At 35.6% G+C, this 25,369-nt stretch overlaps 2 protein-coding genes across 4 annotated transcripts in view; one reads left to right on the top strand and one right to left on the bottom strand.

Annotated features, from left to right (window-relative positions):
* LOC141900402 (phosphatidylinositide phosphatase SAC2-like) overlaps window positions 1-25,369 on the top strand; it is a 78,837-nt gene that overhangs the window by 48,889 nt on the left and 4,579 nt on the right. Inside the window, exons 10-15 of one of the 2 annotated variants that reach the window (XM_074787283.1) lie at window positions 22,933-23,125; window positions 23,208-23,285; window positions 23,393-23,513; window positions 23,612-23,811; window positions 24,352-24,591; window positions 25,060-25,095. In XM_074787283.1, the coding sequence (XP_074643384.1) occupies window positions 22,933-23,125; window positions 23,208-23,285; window positions 23,393-23,513; window positions 23,612-23,811; window positions 24,352-24,591; window positions 25,060-25,095 (868 nt within the window). The remainder of the gene's footprint in view (window positions 1-22,932; window positions 23,126-23,207; window positions 23,286-23,392; window positions 23,514-23,611; window positions 23,812-24,351; window positions 24,592-25,059; window positions 25,096-25,369) is intronic. The other variant, XM_074787284.1, reaches the window with a different exon arrangement.
* Window positions 18,213-22,300, bottom strand: LOC141899931 (carbonic anhydrase 14-like). 2 transcript variants are annotated; one of them, XM_074786560.1, is made up of 8 exons: window positions 22,148-22,300; window positions 21,242-21,283; window positions 20,593-20,763; window positions 20,066-20,217; window positions 19,436-19,537; window positions 19,134-19,203; window positions 18,877-19,040; window positions 18,213-18,747 (listed from the first exon to the last, which is right to left on the bottom strand). In XM_074786560.1, the coding sequence occupies exons 1-8, from the start codon at window positions 22,224-22,226 to the stop codon at window positions 18,520-18,522; spliced, it is 1,008 nt and encodes a 335-aa protein (XP_074642661.1). In that variant the 5' UTR covers window positions 22,227-22,300; the 3' UTR covers window positions 18,213-18,519. The 2 variants fall into 2 exon arrangements, with proteins under 2 accessions (XP_074642661.1, XP_074642663.1); XM_074786562.1 differs by lacking the exons at window positions 21,242-21,283; window positions 22,148-22,300 and adding an exon at window positions 20,983-21,119.

Here is a 25,369-nt window from a genome sequence, read left to right as displayed (position 1 = left end):
GCTTCCATGCAAAATAAATTCAAATCTGAACCAAATGGCGAGAAACTTTATACACTCGTAGTCTAGAACCAGGTGTTGAGGAGGTATAAATCTGTTTACTGAGGGATTCTCAAAGTTGCGTATTTATCGTATTTATCATTGGAAATCACTTGAAATCAGTGAACATCTAATTATTCGCACATTAGCCGCGCCACTTATCTCTATTTTACATGTTCAAGATGCACATGAGAGAGTTGTAAAATTGTATAATTACCGCACTTAAATGATGATACCAGTCATACAGATATCTTTATCCAGCAACTTTCAATCTAAGGTCAACATATTGGAAATAATATATTATAGTGTATAGTTTTCAAAAATCTTCAACTTTTTCATAGATAATTATGTAGATCTTGTAAGTGATGATGGGTCTATGAAGAAAATTCTGAAAGGAATGGATTGACTATTTGTTGATGGATAGAATTGCACAGATTTTTTACTTCTTTTTTTCTATGATCTTCGAGATATGAAAAACAAAGATCTGTAATTGAATGTCTGAAGTGCATACGCAGCTCAGCTTCAATACAGTGAAGATGAATACATTTCAACGAAGAAAAAACTATGGAAACAGTAAATATCCTACTTGACTAGTAAGAATTTAAAAGGCATAGATAACAACCGACTAAAACTTACATGGAGAAATGCTTCTCAAGTAATCCTAAGTTTGAATATCCAAGAAGAAGAATGTTTGTATAAGCGTTGATATTTACTAAGACTATAACTACATGTCAGCCCAGGCTGAAGGTTTAATCCGAACTGGAAACCTCCTTATGATCAACCACAGCAGTCACTGACTGATGAACGGAGTGAGAGATGACTCTCGCGCGTGGTCTGTGTGTTCACTGCTACTGGTGATCTTTCGACTCTCTTGCTTCAATCTCGTTACATGTATATACCACACCTATGACGATGATGATTGACTGATCACATAAATATATCTTTTATGACGAAAGTTATTCTTTCTTTATTGACGCATCTTTCCACCGAGTCGCTTACATTATTGACGAAAAGATGAACATTTCTCCTCTATATTTTATTTTGACGCGGCTCGATTTACAAGCGACATGCTTAAATGAGAATTTCCCGGCGGAGAATTCTTTATTTCAAAGACCGATCATAAAGAATTTTCTTTGAAATATTCTCTGTCTTCGAAAGAAACTTTCCAATTATTTAGATATTGTTGGAAACATTGTACGAGTTAGAATTACAATCCTCACCTCTCTATTATACAGCTTTTCAGTTTTCTTTCGTTTGCTATGAATTCGTAATGAAGTTATTGATATACTTGCTCATAAATCAATGGATTCATAGACATCAGCCACTGTTGGAATAAATCCAAATCTTTAACAAACATTCAGAAAAATATAATCATTATCTGTGCGTTAAAAATAACGAAATGTTTCATCATGAATATCAATACTTTTGATGTTTTGAAAGAATTATTGATTATATCCCGGATAAAGGATATTCTTGCATTATTCATAAAAAATATCCACTTTCAATTCTGCTATTTCGAATCAGTGCTTTGATGTTGAGACACGATTACATGATTGTAGTTTCGAGTTTTGTGTTTCGAGTAACAGAGTGGCCACTGACCTGAAAAACCTGGAAAACTCAGGGAATCTGTAAAATCAAGACAGATAAGCGAAAATCATGGAATTTGATGAGTTTTGGCAAAAACCTGGGAAATGAATGATTTTAACAATCTATTCACCTGCACTCAGGAAATTTCGTGTTTTTACATCGGAAATTATAAATGGGGGAAAGTGGCTACCCCTTGAAGGTACGAGCTTTTGTAAGAAAGAATGCATTTAATTAGAATCAGTGAGTATAGAACCTGGTCAGATTTGAATCCGAAACATTAAATCAAATGATTATAGACATAAATCATCTGCCATCGGTAAGATATCAATTTAGATTTAGGTTTGATTAATGATAGTAGAACACTAAAGCTGTTTGATGGAGAAAAAAATTCATAATCCTGTTACAGCTTTTATTAGACTCTTGTAAACTCTTCAGATTTGAACTCGCACCTTTTCTATTTCTGTTGAGTCTACTCAACTCCACCTGTAATGATTTTGCCATGGAGCAATCATTCTTACTCAAGATTTTACTAATGAAATGGTAAACATGAAACACATTTTAAATCTTGATTGAGTTTGGTCTGATATCTACACTACGCTCATTTGTGCAACTATTTGGAAGGTACATTTGAAGTACTAAGTCCTGCGCTGCTTAGTACAGTAAAATGGATATCCTTAGAAAAATGGTGTCTTAAAGACCATAATCTCAATCTGACAACCGTGAAATAGCTTTGCTTTATCCCTGGCCTTACATGAGCTTTTTTTCGGTCAAGGATCACAAGACAGTAACCACAAAACAGTGGTTAATCTGTTGAGTTATTGATGGGCATCATTCAAAAAGCAAATAAGTTCCCTCCTCTACGTCAGTCTCCTTGATATGTACGTATCATCTATGGTAGAGATTTACATAGAAATGCTTTTTGAATGTAAAAAATCTTAGTCTTTCTAGGACGTCTTCAGCGGTTGTTTTTGACATATGAGAAGTTGTTTTCTCATAAATCATGCTCTGACTGTCGACATTCTCTTCATCTCTCCACTCTCGATCTCTTGATTGTGGATTAAATATGCGCTGAAATGATATTTCATCCCGGCGGGATATTCACTTTACTTTCAGAGTCGAAAGTCTTTGGAGAATCCTAAAAAAACTGTGTTAAGATGCAAAGTGCAAGTTGCCTCCCCGTAGTTTCAAAATCCAACAAGACTCGAGGCATCGATACATTTTCTCTATTATCTCTCATCCCACTCCTCTGAGAATTTTGATCAATAACTGATGTTTGTTTGCAGTCAGAATGGAAAATAAAACACTGTTTTCTTATAAATCTAGGCATGAGAGAAACATGAGCCTAGCAACGGATAAAACACTTCGTTATCGTCTATGATTTTCAGTTAAAAAGCTCGCTCATCTATCTTTCAATAAGGAATTTGTTCACAAAGAATGCAATCACATTCAATCAACTGGAGTCAATCAATCTTGCTTTTGTTTTTGTTGAAAAAGTTTGCTTACTCCGGGCAAATCCAAACCCGACGCGACATGAGCCTTAATCACATAGAGACAACATGGCCTCGGTCAAACTGATCCGGACCAAACCCGAGTTAAATTTGGCTCGCGCTTAATTAGAGAGCTCGCTCACATGTAAGTCATTCACTCATTACTGAACGGCTATTGAATGATCCTGTGGCAAGTGAGGTGAGAACCAGTTAACATCACACGAGCATTTTTGGCCTGGTACAACTGTTTCCCCGGAACAACTGTTCACACGGTAGCCAAATGGGCCCGGGTCTGTTTGGCCCAACCAAAAATGTCGGAAAAGTTGGGACAGGTCTGATCCAACATTTTTGGTCGGGCCAAATTTGGCCCATGTCAAATAAGCTAAGCACGCACCCATTGGCAACAGTTGGCTCATGTGATCGTGGCTATAGCCCAAACAAACTATTGGATGATGGAGACTAAGACAAGGACCCTGTGTCAAAATAGGTGCTCATAAACTCTCGTTATTGAATTCCCTTAGAGAGGTCATATACCCTTGCTGTGTCAATTATATCAGTTGGGAATTTTTATTCTTGTTAATCTGTTCTGTAAATCACAGCCAAATTCTGAGATCTTTTCTTGTGAGTCTGGCCTTGATATGGCTATAAATAAGATGAATGGCCACTCAGTTTCCTCCTAACTGAATATGATACTCATACTGGCTACAGGAAATGGAACCGTGGAATGGAGAAATGAATTGATTCAGTTAGAGAGACCATTAATAACTTCAATCAGTTTTATGTGCGTTGGTGTTGTACGAGGTACTTCCGATTCCTTGTGATATTGTTTTACGACATGTGAAGAAATGTTATCAAATATGAAAGAAACGATGACCATTTGTTTCAGGTCACTGTTTATTTCTAACAATAGAAAATTAATTCAAGAGTGAGGACAACAAATATAGTTTTCATCGATCTGTGATCTGGAAGATTATTTTTAAACCTATATGACTTGAGATTGTGCAGCTTTTAGCTTGACATTATTTCATAATCTGTAATGTTGGCTTAAGTGATTTCACTCTGGTTTGAGCAGGGTTTATGACATTTCAGATAGTTTTTTAGCAGTTCAATGTTGTCATTGGGAAAACTGAGGAGGGGAGGGAAACTCCCTGGAAATAATCAGGGGGGAGAGAAAATTCCTCCCGCGGAAAATCTGCGAACAAACTTACACAAAAGATCAGCTGTAATGTAGCAAGTTGCTTACTGATGCGTCCAAAACTTGTATTGATCATCGCAAAATTTGATCTCCTGGAACTGGCATGCGAATACCAATTTCACAAAAGAAACATCTTCCACGCTATCAGTGGGCTGTTTGAGATATGAATGTTTTCATTAATCGCGCAGGGTCTTTGCGATGTCCATTCTCCGACTGCCAGAAAAGATGCGTTTTTCTGTATAAATGTCAGATTTCCTGTTTCAGGCATGTTACTGATCAAGCATAGAACTGCAATTATTATCATGTTCAGCTAAATTCAATGCTTCTACTCGACCGTGGACTACTGAACAAACATTTCTACTACAACCTTAAATTCTATCTATTCAATCCATGTTGTTTATTCTTGTTATAGAGATATATATTGTGATGAATATCATTTCTTCATCCACCATTTATTTCTTATAATATTCAAACTTACTCTGACAACATGTCTGCTTTAAGAAATATTACTAATATCATTCTCGACTGTTTATTGAGTAAAGTTATTACTTTTGAAAGGATTCCTCTTCGCATAAACTGAAGCCAAGCTGAATATGAAAGATAAATTTTGTGTTTCAAGTACGAGATTCATTTTTCTGATTATCAAATGTCATTTTCGGTCTATGTAACTAGTCCTGTTATGACTTCTTTAGCCAGCGGGTAAAAACGCTTTACATCAATATAGCAATTCAGTCTGTATTTCATCGATTTCAGCAGCATAATCAAATAATCAAGATTAATAGCATATTGGCATTAATAGAATATAGCTATTGAGGTTTAGCCAATTTATTAGATTATACATAGGTTAATGTATTCGATTTTTATCACGCGCAAGTCATTTAGAATGACATTTTTTGTCATCAATTTACATTAAGTTATTAGTTACTCATCATAGTGTAAGGCTGGAGGCCCGTACAAAAACTTGTCTCGTTGACAAATGTGAAAAGATTGCTATTTGATTTTCTCTCATCTCTAAAATGTCACACAGTTTAACTTATGGCTTCATGCTACGTATCCTGTCGTAATATATATAAATATATATATATATACCAAACCGTCTCTTTACAACGAAACAATAATTTGGTATAAAAGCTTTGTCGATTATTTTCTCACTTCCGTAGTCATCATAAGATTGCTTGTAGCGGAGAAAAACATGTTCACCTGCTGAATTATTTAAGTAGTCACATTTAGTGATAAGCGCTTTCTTAGAAATCAGAGATAATCAGACTATCAGCCGTTCCTGTCCTTTCAAATAAATATTCATTGAATCATTGAAAAAATATCATCAATCATATCAAAAGGAACAGATTCAAAACAATGCCCTGACAGGTTTTCTCATAGAAATAGATAATAAGTATAGTGAGTCAGCGAAGTTATCTAAAATATGATGGAAATATATAGACTCGTTAGAGGGAAGATGACTGTGTGAGTCCATTAGAATTAATGAAGTAACACAAATCTCTTAACCTCGTTTAATACCTATCTTACCTTTGATCATTGAAGGTATATCCACCAACTACTTATCTATTGATTTAATAGATAGAGTTAAATCCTGAAAACACGAATCAGGAACCCGCAATTGATCGAATGCATCGCTCGATTGAGGGGCTTCTTTTTCGATTGCAGTCACCGAGGAAAATGAGCTGTTCGACTATTCGTGTTGGAATTGGCAGGTTCGTCGTTTTTTCAGCTTGTATCTGGAGACAGTGAGAATTATCTATGATAATGATGGCTATTAGTGACATTAAAAAGATTTATAAATGCTCCGTGGTGGCAGTGTCGGGATTATGGCTGCCAAATAGATGTGGTAATGACTATACATCACTAACATGAGAAAATATATGAAATAGATAACATTCTTTATTATTTCTCTTCTGATAATTTGTCTGGATTATGACAGTCGTGATAATCTTTCTGAATATCAGACGTTGTTGTTATTTCCAAAATTCATAAGCTGTCCATTCGGTAACATTATTAACCATAGATAATTTTGATATGATAGCCTATTCTCTGACTTATTTCTTTCCTAAGTCGTCATAAGATTGCGTGTGGGTGGGAAATACCGTTTTGACCTTAGAGTAAGACGTTCATATTACCTTTCGATTTTAGATTATACCCCCAGTTCAATTCAGTCTTACGGCTCCATGATTAAACCGGGTCATCAGTTCCTCAATTCTCATTCGTACGGAATACACTCAGCTGTATTCACTATGGTGTAGTGGTTATTGGTTTATTGACGTCTCAACATTTTCCGAGGTATCAAAATGTAAACTGTGGTTTCAGGCTGTAGATAAAAATGATGCAATTTTGAGTTTGATTCGGGCTACAACGCAAGCCTAAAAGGATAGATTAATATTGACAAAAGAATATTAGGTTTGCTGATGTTTCCAGTGGTCAATAGTATATTAAGTCCCATGGATGGTGATGTCACATAAATTGATTATGGCTTCACTTTTAGAGACAAAATTGTTTTCAATAGTGCTCTGAGGTGTTTGCTATAGTGGAGCCATTCAATTTGCTGTTTACGAACAAAAATTTCCGATGAAGACAAATATAAACTCGTCAACTGTGTCTTCATAACTACGGACAAAATGCCACGAAGCGCTTATGGCAGGCACAACATATGTGAGGCGAAATTTCCTAATTTTTATTTTGCCAGTGTTCATTTCCCTACAGCCTGGAGTAAATGGTAAAATCCCACTGCTTCTTTGGCCAAGAACTGTAATTTGCGGCAGATGTATAATGTATATCCACTTGTATTTTAAAGATTCATTTTGAGCAGTTTTCCTAATCATTCAGACATTTGGTTAAATTTCTTGTCGATGGAAATTGCTTACGAAAAAGTTGAAATGAGGTGTTGATTCAGACGCAGTTTTTCCTGAGATTAATCCCTGGGATCAGACAAAACAAGCTCTGCCTGTGTTATACTACTTGTATAGCTAGGGATTACGGAATTAATTCATCAGTTGTGGCTGCCTTGAAAGAATTATTATCAAGACCAATTTCTTTTCCAAAATAATTCTAAGAAACGGCTTATTCTGTACTGAATAAGCATTTTTATTTTCATTGTTTTGTCTGCTGACAAACACCTTGTTCGTATAATATTTTTATTAGTTTTCCAGGAGGATGGTCACGTATTCCATGGTGTTACCTTCTTGGCTGGCTTTCATTCATTGTTCTTGTAAATAAAAATTTATTTTGCGATAAGTACCTTGATGAAGATTTATCCATGCCCTGTACCCCATAACCTTCCTCTACTTATTGCATCTAAAAGGACTAAATAAGAATGTTTTCATCGCTGCTTTCATCTTTGAGTGGTTAGTTTAAACTGGCATATTTTGTTGGGCACAAATAAATATCATGCATTCAGTTTTAAACATCTAGATATTTAGATATCTCTTAGAATGCTCCAGATATATACAGACTGTCGATACAGAACAATTGGGTCTACAAGGACATGAATAAATCATAAAAATATTCATAAATTTTCTATGATGGACGAGTAGTTTTGGCTTATGATTATAAGAAACTGCGATATAGGTGGTATATAAAATTAGCATTTTTTTTATTTACAAAAAATAAAGTAAAATCACACTGTAGGAAACCAGGGACTGATGATAATGTGACACAGCTGTCAGATGGATTATCACCTCCTTTAAGAACTCAACTCATCATTAAGCAATATATGTATATAATATGCCTGTGATAATTTGACTGAGACAGTTGGACTTTGCCAGACGTGATTATTTTTGATAAGGCATCGCATAATACTGTTCCATTTTGTCTCTGCGACTTTCCAAACATTGCCTGTTCTGATGTATTCTACTCCATACGCCAGTCCAAATTATACATTGCTAGAGCTCAAGTTTCTTCGGCAGAAATCATTAGCTAACCCGGACTAATTATTATGAGCGCTTTTTTAATCTTAAATGATTCATGAGCAAATCCTGATAATAAGGATCTCATGTTCAGAATAATTAGGATATCAGTTTTCAATCTCATGACGTATTAGACAGTGTTTTATGAGATGTTGTTAGCAAAATGACAACCTTTCTCATAGATGATGTTAACAAATAGCTAATTTGGGCCTCAGACAACATTCAGGCAACAATTTCTCCATGGCAAGAACTGGCAATTTATACACTTGATAAATGTCAGGATATATATCTTTCACATTTCGGCCTTTGATATGGAGATGGATGGAAGTATGAGAAAATGAAGACAATCAAAAAGCCGGATTGAAAGCTTTTGAACATGTAGAAGCCATTTTGTAATGGATCCTTATACTGCGCTCATTTGTATAGCCATAGTGTGATCAGTTATATGGCGTCTTATTCACCTGTTCTCTATCTTCAGAGCAAGACAAATTGGGGATTACCATAATTTTCGTTCAGAAAGCTGCTTGCGTTGTTTTAAATGTGACAGTCTTAGTAAAGAATGATGTCCCTGCATTAAATCCATGGATTATGCGCAGTCATCAGTCACCATATTAAAAGGGTGATCTACTAGTACGACCACTGTAAATGGGTAAAACACCTTCTCAGCTCGATTAATCTTTTCTTTCACACCAAATAACGTCATTGTTAACACTCTCAACCGTAACTAGTCTGAGAAAGGTATTTAGGAAAAACTCTCGCCGATTTCTTAAAGAAATTTGTCTGTATATGATTGACCGTAACTCACTTTTATGCGAGGATCATTGTGATGAAATATAGGGCATAAAGAAAATGAGAAATAAACAGCTATTGTTATGTTATTATCGTTTTTAATATCCTGTCCTATTTCCTTGATGAGAAATATCATTTCTGGTATTCCGAGCAAGGATTTTTCATCTGAATTCACAGATCCAGATTCATGGGCTCGACGTATCACAAATCTGATATTATTCATGCGTTTATTGCCAGTTAGTAAAGTATTTTTGCCCCTCTAGCTGCCAAAGCCCGGAAACCTGATTAATGATGTGTTGAGAGCAAAGCCATAATCACTGACTACGACCATTAACTTTTTTGATAAAGGTATGAACATGTTGATCAGCGACAGAAGAAATTTGTCAAACTTTCTGGGAAACTTTTATCTGAGACATTACCGCCATGGTTTTCAACGTACGCTGACACATAAGTGTATGGGTAATCATGATTTACATGAATACTACGTATCCTTGCTTGTCTCCTTCGATAATGCAAGATGGTAGTTTACAAGGCTATAAAGTAGCTTTCAGCTGAAAGTTGTTAGTAATAACGACTAGCCAGGGTTGAATAATAGGCCAAGAATGTTTTTGTCCTTCGATCAACTAGTTAAGTTCTCTGAGATTCCCATATGCTTTTGCTTTTGAGCTTGTTTTTTCAAATAAAGTTTTTTTCAATTCAGTTAATTGTATCAAATGGAGTCTTGTAGGTATGCACACAGTTCTGAAGACAATACAATTCCGAGGTCATTTTCTCACATCATTTGGTTAAAGTGAGCATGAAATGATTGTAAATTGCATCCATCAGAAACAGAAAAGATTACGGTAATGAGATGAGATCTAAGAAATGGTAGTAGTAGGATTGCACTGGGAATCTTCTCATCGTCATCTGCTGTAAGCTTTGTTTACGGAGGTTTCGTACCAAAGAAACTGGATTAGATGCCCATCAACTGAAGATGACCAGCATGCGTTTCCATTTTCTTTGAATGTCGAATGAAATAACAGTCTGAGGCGGCATCATCGCAAAACGCCTGTCTATCAGAAAACTTATTTCGCAGAATTCGTCACTCGTTTATCCCAAATAAGCATTGTTTTCACATTGATTTAATGGTGAGAATTAAAAAAGAGCGTTTCTCTGAACTATCATTCGTCAGGAAAATGATTATGATTTATAACACTAATTTGTCAAAACTTAAGCCATACGTAATTGAAGCTGATGCAGTATGATTGCTACGCTTACGATTACTACAAGCTAGAAACCAATTTTGGCAGGAGATGTCTTTATTTTCTTCAGTAATTTTGAATTATTAAGGCAATTTTCTGTGATGTTTAGATCTTACAGTCACGCCTCATGGTCCCTCGATAACTTACTCGCACACCAGTCTAATTCATCATATCTTATCATTAAAGGTAACAGTTCCATCGTATAATGATAATATGGTAATTTTGTGATATTGGAAGTAGGACATTTCTTCGTTTATTGAGTTTCGTATCAAACTTATCAAGTTAGTTGCCGAGCAAAACTTTTCTTCAGTTTTAACTACTGAAACAGAATACTTTTTTTAAATCCTCCCCATGAAGTGTGGGTAAATGTGTCTGACAATCAGTCATAAGAATACCCAGCTGGACAATTCCCATCTATCATCTAGACAGAGAAATTTCGACTTTCACACAAAAATATATCATCATACTCTAATTGACAGTGGTGAGGATATGTTTGTCACGCTACTCATCTTAAGCCACAGCGCCTTCAGTCTTCACATTTGGTAATGCGTGACCAGGAATATGGGTAGAATGTCCTAGAATATGTCAGTGCTCAATATAAGACCCGAGAAATAGCATTTTTGGACCTCAGTGACGTTACTCCATTCTAGCAATGGTGTGCCCTACCCATGCTGTGGCTGTGCTATTTGCTTGTCTTGATAATGCGCTGAAATCATCATTATTCAGTGCATAATGGATTTCATTATATTTCTAGAATGACATTGAACTTCACATTTCAGAAAAAAATGTTTTGAACTGTACAGTATAAGTGAATTTGACCAGTTGGAATGATTAAAGTTTTCACATACACATACGCACTTCTGTCGGAAGAAGAAATGTGATCAGTGAAGTTCAAGACGTAATCAATACCCAAAAGAATGACTGACAGAAAGCATTTCCCCTAAACGCAAAATGATTTGCCTGTTTAGTACGGATTCATGTCGCAAGTGACTGAGAACAAAAACCAGACATTCTATCGCTATCGGGGTATCTGGTCATGGCATGAAACATCGCTCTTGTAATCAACGTTAGAACAATGAAGTCAACGGCGAGATCGAATTAACAAGAATTCTAATGTGTCAGTTAAATGTGACTCTGAAACCTTTATCGGTGAATATCTTCGTCAGAACACTCGTATTCTTCTCTTCTACGCTGACGAAAAGAGCGCAGGTCATCTCGTCTTTTGATGGCAAATAAAGCAAATTTGTGAATTCCCTGCAGAGATGCAGATATTTATCGGCCGAAATGCCTTAATGTAGTCTCTCGACAATATGACTACAAATGTGAAAATTACTTTGAGAATAAGAAAATCTTCATCAAAAACACTGGCTACGATACAATCTTAACGGGGCATTTTATTATGATTTTATGCTAAAGAAAACGTGTTTGAGATATCTGAAATCTGTTATCAATTTTTACCAGCTTGATAAAGGTGTACATTGAATTCTGGGCTTGGTAAAGCGAGTGGGAGCTAGCTTGGTTAATTTTTAAAATTGACAGATCTATATAAAAGGGAATGGTGAATCTAATTAGATGGTAGTTTTAGTCAGAAAATAATTCAATGATATGAGAAAAAATACTTAGATGATTGGGTTGGGAATTGTGTTAGCCTTGAGATCAGTTTTGTGGCTGCATGAGTAGGATATGAATCTGATAAGAAGTGTCAGAATTCAAGTTTCCATTACCTTTTTAAATGAACAACTCTTTATTAGCAGTGCCATTGGGGATTTGACAGATCAATGCAGCACTTTGTGCGGACGCTTGATTAGAAATTAAATTTTTGTGACTAAATGTTAATGTAAACACACAGACACGATACACGGCTGACTTACATTGATTGAAATGTTCGAATGAACTCCTCATCTGCCGGGAATAAAAAGTAAAAACTTTTTTTCAAAACAAATTCAAGCGTTGATATTTCAATATTAATATAAACCGACGAAAAATTATGGCACTAGAAGAGTAAAATAGCTATGGAATAGAACTACTTTCATTGTGGCAATTAGTATTTTTGTATCTTTGTATCTTTTCAGTAGCTCAGATTATCGAGATTATTATGAAGATTTAACAGTAAATGATTTCCTCTCTCATTTGACACTATGTAAATGCGATTTTTGACTTGGAGATTAAGTATTGATTTTCAGGTATATCGCACGACAGGATTCGCTGCATTGCTGCGATGCTTGTTCAAAGGCAGGACGTAGACGACACTGATATCCGGAATCCCCGAGGATATGTCCCAGCTATCCGACCATCTCAAAATATCAACTTATTTTAATCATTGATAATTTTATCACTAACGTAGTGAATGTTCAGACAGCCGATTTGTGTAACACATTCACCGGGTATATCTCTTGTATTGACCAGATTGCAGATATGCATTTATAAACTATTCATGTGATGTTTTTTGATAAAAGGGTTATTTTATTGATTCAGCGCTTGATCTACCACTGGTTGAGATCATTACCAGACATGGATATCGTATCAGAGAGTGTCTAAGTAATTGTAGTATCGGAAAAGCATCAAAGTGTTCGTCATGAAAATAGGCTTTTTATCAACGCTCGTCTTTGATTGTTCTGAATATGTTGTCATAAGTATGTGCTTGTCCCGAGCAAATTCAGTTACCGTGATAGCCCTTCTTGTGCTGCCGCCGCTGGCATGAATTATGTATTTGTTGAAATAGCTGCGTTGTTCGATACTTGTCAAGTAAGATGATGATTACGATCTTTTTCGCACAGTTTTAAGCTGTAGCATGCCAGGTCCGGACGGCGCAGAAGAAACTTTGAAGAAGAGACTCATTCATTATCGTTCAACTGTCATTTCTCAAGTTCATACAGCGAACGTCATCTCCTGTTGTGTGAAGGATTAATGTTTGAGACATGCTTAAATGATTACCCATATCTATCATTACTTATTGACCACTTAATGTGCTCTATGATTGATTATTGATTTGGTATTTGTGATGTCCTGCTTTCATTAATCCAGTGCGTTACTCTTCTATAGACCCTTGACATTAAATCTATCTAAAATATAATTGGTTAAGGGATTCTTGTGAGGGAATACATCTGTGGAAACAGACCCGACTTAGTACAACTGTTGTAGCTTCATAAATATCTTAATAGCTATCTCACTTTTTTGGCAAACCATTTTCTGAATTTACGACTTCGGTCTTGTGGCAACTGAGCAACAATTCTTCAACTGTTTCTTTCACACTTCAACAGATTCCTGAAACTCTTTAACTGAATTTACGACTGTTATGTTTCCATGATGTCTCAATCTACTGAGAAACCGGAGACAAAATGTTGCCATTCCTGAAAAAATGTACCTGTTATTTTTGCCGACAAAACCATTCAGTTACGTAACTGTAAGTCGAGTATCTGTTCTTGTTCATCAATGCAGTTATTCACCCGGGACACATGTTTCTAGAATAGATTTTTTTCAGCATGGTCATTAACTAGTCTTACCAGCACGGGCCTAGGATTTCTAAAGGGTTGTAATTTTTTAGTAAAAAGGGTATTTGTGAAAAGGAATACTTTTTTCGGGCCTTGATATGTATCATCAGAACATTAGACCCCCGCTAGCTTCCTAGCAAAACTGATCAGCAATAATTAAAATAATTTTGCCTTTGGCTGATATACTAAACCTTTCGCAACTTTCTTGCCATCATCACAATCAAGGAAGAGGTTATATATTTATTATGTATGAATACTGAATGATTTCACTAAGTGAATTCTAATGCAGTAGCCAGTCACTGGTCCACATCCATCAGTTACTAAGATTATAAGCTTAACTAAAGTAATGCGTAATATTAAATGCATAATATCCTCTGCACATTTGATTAAATTTCCTGTTTAATTAAGACCGCTTACTACTTAAGGATTCCATCGCTTGCCAAACCATGAACGATCCAGTTTCAAAGTTGTTCAATATTACCGTAGACAATCGAGATGAACAGCTGTGGGATTGAGTGTATGATGTAGAATGTAACAGGATAACACTGGGAGACAATGTACGGCCAAACTTGTCATTTGAGACTCCTTTTTCCTTCCTCTGCCCATAAATGAAGATTTATCTTATCATGATATTGATACTTGTAGTTGAGGAATGGTTTTGCAGGATTTACATAGAATCTCCGGAGAATCGTAATGGAGAATGACACTAATCCCTGCACTCTTATATCGTGACCAGTTCAAATCACGGCCTAGTATTTACCAACAGAAGCCAAACGTCGAAATGCTTATTTCGTATTTACAGCGCAACAGTTACGTATATATAAGACTAATGCTGGAATTGCTTCTCAAATATTTACCGTAAACTAACAGGGATGTTCGTCTTGATTGTTGCTGTTTTTAGAATTTTTCCTCACGATAAACGAAGAATCAATGAACCTCAAACAAAATCTCATCACATTGCGTGCAATGCCTGCGAGCTATGATTCTCTCTTGCAGTGCTGAAACGATGCTGGCAAACTGGACAGAATTCTCCCCCTTTCACTGATTAGCTTTCAGATGTCAAGCAATTTATAGAAAGATCTGTCAATGCCTTGATCATCAGTGGCAGAAATTACATCAGTGTTGAGTTTTTTTTTTGGTTGGTTTATTGATTTATACCAATGCCAAGTGGCTCTATTGAGCTTCAAAATGCTTTTCATTCCATACATTCATCTTATAAATTGTCGACAAAGATTTGCTCGGTAAAATCTGTGGAACCGTTCGCAGTAGATTCCTGCTAGATTGGCGTTCATGTAAAAAATCTGTACCTGATTTAAAGCCCAGACCTTTTGAACTTGTTTTTGAAAGCCTGTTGCTGATGTAAAAAGTTTATCATTACATGCAAGCTTTATTGTATCTTCAACTTATTCAATCTAGGCGTACAATGGTTTATTTTATTGCTATGGATCTTCATGACAACGTTATTTATTGCTCAGTGACATTATTTCATCATAATAACTGTAAGTGCCATCTTCCATATCATAAAAGAACTAATTGCTTGCATGAATAGTTTAGTTAACTTTCCGTATTAAGATTTTATAGACATTTGTGAATATTCTTCAGTTTGACTCTAATCTGTTGTCATAAATGTCTCATATTTCATCCACTTTTCATGGTCGATTATATTTTCGCTGGTATATTGGGCTGATCGCATAATCGTTACTCTTTTGATATACGAACTCATCATCGGTGCCCGATCCAAATCACTGCCTGATTGTGGTTAATAAACAAAACAGCTTAGTCTATTGACGATGGATCATGGTTCACGAAAATGTGCCGGCACTGACAAAATTGCTACAAAGAGCCATAGATTACATATCTAACAAGCTCTAATAAAGCGATGTTCACCAATAGAAAGTCGATAACGTCTACCATCCCACGGGACAAATTTTTATCAGGGGTAGGTTCTGTCGGAGCGTAATCAGATTTACTATCTCTGCTGGAACAAGTTTGGTTCGCGAGGGAAACGTTCAACAATCACGTTATCACCCTCAATGACCTTGACCTCACGCGTCCGTATCCAATCAGCGAGAAAATTTTGTCAATTTTCCCTTTGTCTTCATCGGTTTCTGACAGAATGAATTCTCCATTTGAATGGATGTGGTTTGAAACTTTTGGCTTGTCTGCTGCGTTAGTTCGAGGCCTCTCTTCATCTGATAGGAGACCTTTCATTCTGCTTATATGTCAGGTCATTATAAAGTCTCTCGAAAACATTTCTCAATCGCTGTCATATATCAGGATTGATTTAGGCTGGCTATTAATGTTACCCCGGGCTTGCTTTCTGTCAAAACTCCAAACCATGGATGTATCACTAAACCCCAGACTGTCATAAGTAAGAGAAGAATTGCTAAGGATCGTAGATCTACAAGGAATTTGAAGTCAAGTTTCTTTTGGTGTTCGACCGTTAAATACTTGCTCTGATGCGCCACATCTGTGCCTGACAGTTTCAACGTGCTAAGAATTTTTGTGCAAGATACATTCCTGATTAGTGACAGTACAGCTATCTCTACACAGCGAGAAGTGAAGTTATCTCTCAAAAAATCCGTCGAGGAAAATTACCGCTAATTCAACATACACATTGTTTTTCTTGATTTCCAGTTCATATAATACCAATAAATGCCACAGTCTCTATTTAGTAAGCTATAACAGCCTGATGTTCTTTCGTTTATGGTAAATTACTGTCATTCCACTCTGAACACCTACCAATGTTATGATAATACCGCGCACCCCGGATAATTGAGCCAATTTGATAAAAAGTGATCACATGGCTATGGAAACAATCTTAGAGTGTCATTGTGAATACGAAGACAAATGATAACAGTACATTGGTGACTGTCTCATCTCATCGATCATTTAGTTTCAAACTGACGCGGCCAATTCGCAACTATTTCTCCCCCTGGGCAGCATGCATCAGACCACTCAGCGATATTTATGTATCGATCTTTGCAGTGGACATTCGTCGATGCTTTGTGGGCATTATTTATACCTCTCAAGGCTTTTAAGTAGAAAATGAACAAATCTATGCGAATCGCTGATTCACATCTTACATAAGCTGATTCAGTTGATTTTTATCATAAATCTTTGTACATAGATACGCATATAGTCAATTAATTTCAATCTGTGCAATTAGAGTAGAACAGGACAATGTGTGGTAATGATGTTCTCAATTGGAGAGAGATTTTATTTAAAAAGTAGTAAGTCTATTCTAATTCATGACATGTCATCAAATAACTAGGCGTCAAACTGATTTTATCTATTTCTCCTACGTTTTATTTATTTGTAGACAAGAATTCCGGTGTCAAATTAAGTCCTTGCTTTTGCCCAAAATCGTTCGGAAAAAATCAAAGTCCGTTCTTCGAGATGACACATTGATCGCAACTGTAACCAGTTATGAGGCAAATTTGTGTCATTGATGGCGTATGATCAAACACGGATCAAAGCAATAGATAAATCTTTTCGCAAAATTGATTTAAAAAAAATCGTGGTAGAATTATTCAGATACGTGACAGTTTTACGTCAAAGTGTATTATGCAATCCCTCACATCAAATCAGTTATCTTCTAGCGAGAGTCCGATTCTATTGGACTTTATTGACATTGTATCACATTGATTAACCAGTAAAAACATTTGATTTTGATTTAAAATTTACTAGTTTCAGCTCAAGTGACAGAAAACAAGCGAATGCACTCAATCAAAATAAATTATTCAGGATTATTTGCAACCCTTAATACAGCTGGTGCCTGCCATTCACGATTCTATTTGTTGAGTTGTCAACATTGTCAGGATTACTACTGGCTGACTGCGAATGATCACCTAAGTTTGACTCAGGGTCGAAAGTAATAATCCATCATTCGCGAGAAATATTGCTTTACGAAACAGCAACACTTTCTTGTTTATCATGAATGATATGTTTGTTTTCTAGCTTATTAATTTTGTGATAAGTTCGTGTTCGCCGAAGTTGGGGGATTTTTAGTGAGAATTAAGAATAGCGTAGATCTCATTCTTTCATGAATGATCTGTCAAACAGCTGCCATCTATCCTTAATGCATATTTATTTTCTAGAAAGACCGTGACTCAAGTGCGATAAGATGTTTATTGGGAATGAAACTGATTCACCTTTAAAAGTCTATTAGTCGCTAGCTGTTTATCATGTGTCAAATTAGATGTGTTCAATAGACAAGGTTTTATCGATGCTAAATCAGTTTATGTTACGAACAAGCAAATGCACTCAAGGTGATCGGAATGGTATCATGAAAATATCTTCCTTTACGATCAGTTTAAACTCGAGAGAAATTAAGCAAGCAGTCATTGGTGATGTGAATGAAATTTATCATGTCACACGCTCTGACTTGCCGTACCAATACTACTCATAGGCCATCTACCTCCTCTGTGCGCAACTATATTGGACGATAAAACCTTTTTGATGATAAATTTTCATGTATAATTTATTAAAGAAGTTTTGATTACAATACTGTAAATGGAGAAATCAGATGACTAATGAATGTATATAATCGATAACATGATGTCCTATAAATCGGCAAGTATCATCAGGAAGTAAAACTGCATGCAATGACTGGAATATCCGTGTAGGATAGATACATTGTAAATTATTGTATGATTGACACATATCTCAGATCTTTCTGTTTTCATACCTGTTAACTAAGCTCCCCCCTCCCACACCATACCATTTCATTGAGAACCTCAGTTTAGGTCATTATTGATAGAATGTGTGGATTATTTAATGAAAGGTCATCATTAGTAACGTCATGAATACTGAAGAGATGATTACGATAGATGGTGCAGTTGATTGTAGACTACCCCGGCTAAGAGACAGCAATTCACCCATTTTGAAATCAGCGAATGACCGAGTGACTTTACGGTTGTTCAGCGATTGAGGGTTGCGATGATTATTCACCATCGGTGTCATTTTGTCTCTAGTCATGGAAAGTGTTTGTAGCTTAGCGATCTGAAATCAGAAAATTCGTTCTATTATATTTAAGGCGACTGAATTCATGAAAGACTAAATCTATCAAACACTCTAGTGCGAATAATAATTTGATGAGAGCTGATTATGAAAGAGGTTTTTCAATTTTACCTGATTGACTGATACTCCAGGTCCAAAAGGGAAGACGGTCCAACTTACAATCTCTTGACAGCCAGGTGTTGTTAATGAACCGTTGTACTGGAAGTACTGGTCAGTTTTGAATCCGTTGAAAAGGTTGTTCAAGGGAAATGCGGGAAATTCTATTTTCTTATCACCTGTAAAAAATACAAAAAGTTGTGAAATTATTTTTAAAAAGTTTCATCGTTGTATGGGTACCATCATGCCCAATTTGCTAGTTTGATATTTACCAGGAAAAATTATTTCGCTGAAGTTAAGCTTGAGAATTTGAGCAAGGTCTGGATTGTCATTTTTCTGTTGCTGTTTTAGAAACAAAAGGTTTAGGTTAATGCAGTTTAATGCCATGATATGAAAGTCTGAAAGAAGAGTAAAAGGTTACATGGTAGAAAGTTACATGGCAAAAGGTTACATGGTAGAAGTATACATGAGACCAAAAATTATTTACTGACATGGCGTAAAACCATGTGATCAATTTCTAAGATTTTGATATTCTTTTGAGCATTTATTTTTCATTTTTCTCAGTTCTACTGACTTTGAATAGTAATCCAAATACAGCCAGTGTATCAGGACCATTCTGCGGCGATGTTGTGTCCAGTCGTTCATATTTCTCCTTATTAAATGTCACTATATGAAGCTATAAAGATATGAAAATTATTTCTGATGGCATTGTAGTTACAATTAATACCGTTTTCAAATCAGGCTATACATGTAATTATTAAGTAATTGGCCAATTCTGTTTGATAGTGTAAAAAATCATTTATCCATCAAATCATGCATTAATCATGTTTAACCTCTATACGTGCTGAAACAGTGCAAAAGCTAATAACATTTCATTTGGCAATACTGCTTTCATAGAAATTGTCTTACAGTTGATAAAGGTACGTCGTGTTTATGGTTCTTACCGTGTTCCGTTACCCCTCTAAATTATTCCTCATTGGCAAAAGTTTTCATAATTCCCCATTGAGTTAGTGAAACAGATATCTAGAGGGCTAATGGGCTAGTTGAGCTAGTTTTATTCTTAATAGTTTTTCAAGAGTATGATTATATTGTGTAAATAAAGTCATTCAATGACTATCCAAATAAAAAGTGAATGCCATCAACCTAGGCTATGGGTATTTTTTGTATGTCATTTTGGTGTTAATAATTTCTTTATTGAACTTACCTCTAACGGGAATGAGATGCCATTAATATAATGTTCCGAACCAACATTCATAGTTCTAGAGCTACCCCAATGCATGTGAAACTGGAGAACTTTATATTTGTTCGGGAGGTTGAAACCGTTGATGAAGAAATCCACGTTTGAGCTAATTTGTACTGAAAGAAAAAATCAAGCTGTGTTTCAATATTTGGATATAGTTGTATTGAAGTGGGGCGAATTAGATTTTTTACAATAACAAACAATGAACACAATGATATTGTTTGAATAACTTAGTATGTACATAGATAAAAGAAGCCAAGGTATGCCCAGGGAATGATTGTATCAGAATTAGACAGACATGTCAGACATATAACTACCATGCTGATATCAGTGACTGAGTAATGAACGATAAATGGTCTGATAAAGCATATTTAGAAAAATACTACATCTTGATGATATATCATAAGGGACCTTTATCTAGATAATATCTGTCACAGATTAGTACAAGTTCTTCTGTAAATTGCCATAATGAATATTGGTATGAAACCTACATGTGTGACCATTGTTTTCCGCATACATTTTATCAGATTCCGTCATATATCCAGGAGATATTGTATAGCTCGTATTCTGTGGCTGGTAAGTTGCTGATTCGCCTTTGATCGTGATCGGGGATTGAGATTTACCATCACACTGTGGATACCATTTCGGCCAGTGAAATGGGCCTGAAAATTTCATGAAAACTAGTTAGCCCAATTCGAATTAGCTTCAAAACAAGTCCCTCTGGTAAAAGCTTGCTGTTAATCCTATGAATAACATAATGAATATGGACATTTACCCAATTTGATAATATCTCAGGGGTAGGATTGTCATTTAACGAAACTGTGTACATCGTTTAAAAAATCATGAAAACTTTTTGCGGATGAAGAGATGGTTAAACTAACCATATCGGTTATGCGCTCCCATAGGAGATAGCTATGCGGTTTGAAGCTTAGTCATATCAAATCATTAGTCTCGTTCACTAGGCAATTCTAATCAAATTTGATGGATGAGCTTGCCATAACATCATTCTGAATTTCTATACAAGCTCCAATTCCTAAACTAAAAACACTTATGACATTTTTTCACTTGGTGTTATTTTTATGCCTTTTTTTAACTTTGGATATCTAATCTGAAACTAGAGCATGATACATTTCAACTTACCGTTATCTTTTGTATAGCCCCATTCGTGATCTGGATTACTTCCTGAAACAAAAAATTTGTAATCGTTTAGATGTTGGGGAAAGTTGCTCTTTGTGTGATATGGAAAATTTGTCTCTGATGTCAATCAGCGTTTGATGGGTAGAAACACGTTAAAGCTGGTATTTCTTTACAGCTGGTCATAAAACCTGTTCCGGTAGCCAGGTAACGGCAGTTTGGCAGAATAATAACAGAAATCCATTAATAGAATGATTTATTGGTACCACTCTGACCTAAAGCTCTTCAAATATAGCTTGACGCTATCACTGCTTCTACTCCGTGTACAGCTGAATCTCTGAAACTCTAATATTATACGAAATATAAATGAATGCTGAAATATAAAACTTTTTAAACTGAATGACGGCGTATGAATTTGGAGCGATCGAAATTGATATAGATTTTTGTTGACCTAAAAAACATCGATTTTCATTGAACTTCATATGTGTTTAACATGGGGCTATTATTTCATTATATGGTATTCAGTATACATTTTCCACAAGTCTTAACTAGTTTGGTTCAATATAGGAAATTTCAGCCTTCTTGTGTTAATGTGATAAAGTATCAGAATTGAAGAAAGACAATGAAAACTACAAATCTGTTTTTGATATCCACTGAATATATATATATATATTAGGCAAAAATCTGATTTTGTCAAAAGTATGCAATAACGTGTTATTTACATCATATTCTTGCTATCAGTTAGCAGTTTAACATCCTAAAAGTCTTCAAAGAATAGCTACTGTTGCGTATTTATAGAATGTTGTTTACTGAACTTTGCAACAGCGCAGAGAAATATTTCGTAAAAGCAAATATCTAATGTTGTAAGAGCGTAGAAAGGCCATACCGTTTGATCTAAGTAATTTAACTTACCTTCGGTCGAAATTATGATCTGTAAAATAATCAGTAATAGGGCACTGAACTCCAGAAAATTGCCGGCACCAACTTCCATGATTGGTTTGGTAAGATACTCGTACACGAGTGAGTAGGAGGTAGTGTTTACATTGACAGCGTTGTGGCAGCAGTGTGGTGGTTATTGTTCTGTTCTGTTTGTCTCTATATACGAAGTAATTTGAAAGTCATTATCAACAGACGTTTGCCGTAGAATCTATTTAGAAAAACTCATTATTAACTTCAATGAATTATGGATATAACACATGCGTATATTATATTCATTGGACATTCAACGGCATAACTATTTTTCATAAAAGACGTCTAGTCGACCACAAAAGGTGATTATATGAAAACATATGACCCTAATCACGAGACCTCCCATGCCCTAATCAAAGAATTTGATGAACTCTTTCGTATCAAGGTTTTCCCTGTAGCTATGAGAGTTTACCTCAGTGATGATACAGCTTTGACTGGCTGGATATCGTTGTCATGGTTACTGATAAGTTGATGGAATGTCTTACCAAAGCTTTTCACGCTTATCAACGTAATATTGAAAGATTCTTTCGATTGAATAGTAGTCAATAATTGAATGTAGGGTTATGAGAGGAAATGGTTCTTGCGGTTCTCGTATTCAGAAATACCATATCGATTCTTACACTGCCAGTTATGATTGTAAGAAGATGATTTGCCCCAGTTTTTTCAAATCGATTCAAGAAAAGATTGTATTTTCCTAAAGGTTTTCTGCTCAATGTTTGTATTTGTAGGAGAAAAAGAATCGCACGAAGCATTTAAAAAGCATTTTGAAAGAGAGCTGTCATGTTATAAGAAGATCTCAGTGATAAGTCTGGTCGAGTTAGCCGGTAGAGAAAAGATAGTCAGCGATGCATTCCTCAATCAAATACTACTGTATAACTCACCTTTACTTACATATGTCACATTTGATTTCCACGATTACTGGTGAGTGGAACAAAATCAAAATGGGCAAAATTTGAAAGATTTTGAGTTCATCGAAGTCTGATACCGGTATATTTAATTTCAGCCGAGGTATGAAATTCGAAAATGTATCTTTACTTTTGGAAGGAATTCGAGATTTGATACGTGAAATGCGATATTGTTGGTGAGTGAATTGTAGGAAACCTAACATCATCATTGCCATGACTATTACCTAAAATATATGTGATTGCTATTGGACAAAATCTTTACTGATGATATGGTTTTCTTCAGGGTTGATAACAAAGGTTTGATTTGTGAGCAACGAACTGTATTCCGGATAAACTGTATTGACTGTTTGGATCGTACGAATGTTGTTCAAACAGCCCTGGCTCGAGTTGTTATGGAAACACAGGTAAAACATGTGTTCAATGATTTGAATCTCGAAATAACATCCCAATAATCGTAGTCTATCTGTTTGCAAGCTTTACTTATCTTTAAAAAATTTTCTAGTGTAGGAAATTAGGCCTACTTCCACCGGATGAGAGTTTACCCATGAGTTGTCGTCTGACCTTTCAAACTATGTGGGCCAATAACGGAGATGCTATAAGTCGCCAATACGCTGGTACTGTGGCATTGAAGGGCGATTTTACTCGGACTGGCGAACGAAAATTAGCGGGAATGATGAAGGATGGAGCTAACTCAGTCAACCGGTAATAAAGCTGATCTGAATTTTTTCTTGCTCAGACATGGTTCCCCCTCAGTATTCGCAGACATTCATTTAGCCCGACGTGTACGACATATTCATCAACTATACGATAAATGATCCCAATGCTACTTTCATGCGTGTAAAAAACAAATGATCTGTATTTTTCATACATATTAAGAAGATCTTGACTATCACATTGTTGGAAATACAAGTCCCAGGACAGTAATCAACATAATTAGATCGGTTTGGAGATTATTAATGTGTCATTTACTGTATTTGTGGTATTCAGCTTCTAGTTTATTACCCTTCTGAGCAAACATCCATCCATGTGTGGTCATATGTATGTCATACTTTTAATGTATCAGGTATTTGTTCTCGATGACATTGATGGCCCTTATAAAATATGGGAGCCACCAAGAGCACTTCAATGTGTTGGACATTTTTGGCCATTTTTACAGTTTCCGATGCACTAATTTTGATTCAAAAGTAAAGAACGTAGCTTGAATAGATAAGCAGTAAAAGAGTTTTCTTGGCTTTTTTCCAGGTATTATTTACGATTCAAGTCAAATCAAATGTATCGACAGGCAGCTATCGATCTGATTCAGGGAATCCAGTCATCTGACATACTGAATGCTCAGTCTGATGTCGATGAGACCGATGACCAGTCTTGGCTGATGGAGAAAGAAGAAAGCATCAAACACCTTATAGATGACTGTAAACGTATGATGATTATCGAACCTGAAACATGTCTGGGTAGCTGGGGACTAATAGACTGTGATATTAGGTCAGTTTCAAATAGTTCAGGCGACTATTTTTGAGAAATTTCATATGATGAATATTTGAATTCTGTGTGTAGTTAATGTGACCCCTCCAGTGAATTCTCTAACCCATTTAGCTGGGATCATTTGCATTGAACTGAAACACATAAGAATTTATCACGCCAATAATTTCGTTATGTATATATAGTCCAGGGAATTCACTGGAATGGTTGTCCTGCTGTTTGTATTGACAAATTGAACCTTTCTTTATTTTGTCTTTCTTCATTTATTTTTTGCCGTATTTGTATATATGATATCTTAGCATTTCAGATGAAGTAATTGGAAACAATAGGATTGACCCCACTAAATCTTGTAGATGTGATCAAGGCACCAAAATGTTTTATTGTTTTTGTTCTTTTTGCTTGGCGTTGTCATTATGTTTTGACTGATGATTTTGATGTAAGAATTACGTAGTTATTATGTATTTTTTTCAGCTGGTATAATGATTTGTCTTCTGTTTTTGACACTCTGTAAGTGATGTGCATTTAGAAACAAAACATGATGTGCATGGCCTTTATTCGTTAAATAAGTTTGTTTTTAATGTCCACCAGTTCTGCTGTTCATTACCATACACTGCTTAAGATTTGGAGTATTTACGATATTAAATTCAGTTCTGCTCCATCCTGAAACATTTCTACTAACTACTATCTTGTTTGAAAATGTGTTTGAAATACCATGGACTCTCAAACGAGTCCGTGCAAATACCTACTAGTGGATTAGCTGCCGGGATAAGCTTCTTAGTTA

Source organism: Tubulanus polymorphus, chromosome 2 (assembly GCF_964204645.1).
Source record: "Tubulanus polymorphus chromosome 2, tnTubPoly1.2, whole genome shotgun sequence".
Classification (NCBI taxonomy): Eukaryota; Metazoa; Nemertea; class Palaeonemertea; order Tubulaniformes; family Tubulanidae; genus Tubulanus; species Tubulanus polymorphus.
This window is presented reverse-complemented; position numbering and strand designations above follow the sequence as displayed.

Excerpts from the sequence above, each read along its gene's own strand:
- LOC141899931 (XM_074786560.1), bottom strand. The coding sequence starts at position 22,226 with ATGGAAGTTGGTGCCGGCAATTTTCTGGAGTTCAGTGCCCTATTACTG. Across the intron at positions 21,284-22,147 it reads GATCATAATTTCGACCGAAG|GAAGTAATCCAGATCACGAA; the intron begins GTAAGTTAAATT and ends TTTTTGTTTCAG. Across the intron at positions 20,764-21,241 it reads GGGCTATACAAAAGATAACG|GCCCATTTCACTGGCCGAAA; the intron begins GTAAGTTGAAAT and ends TGAAATTTTCAG.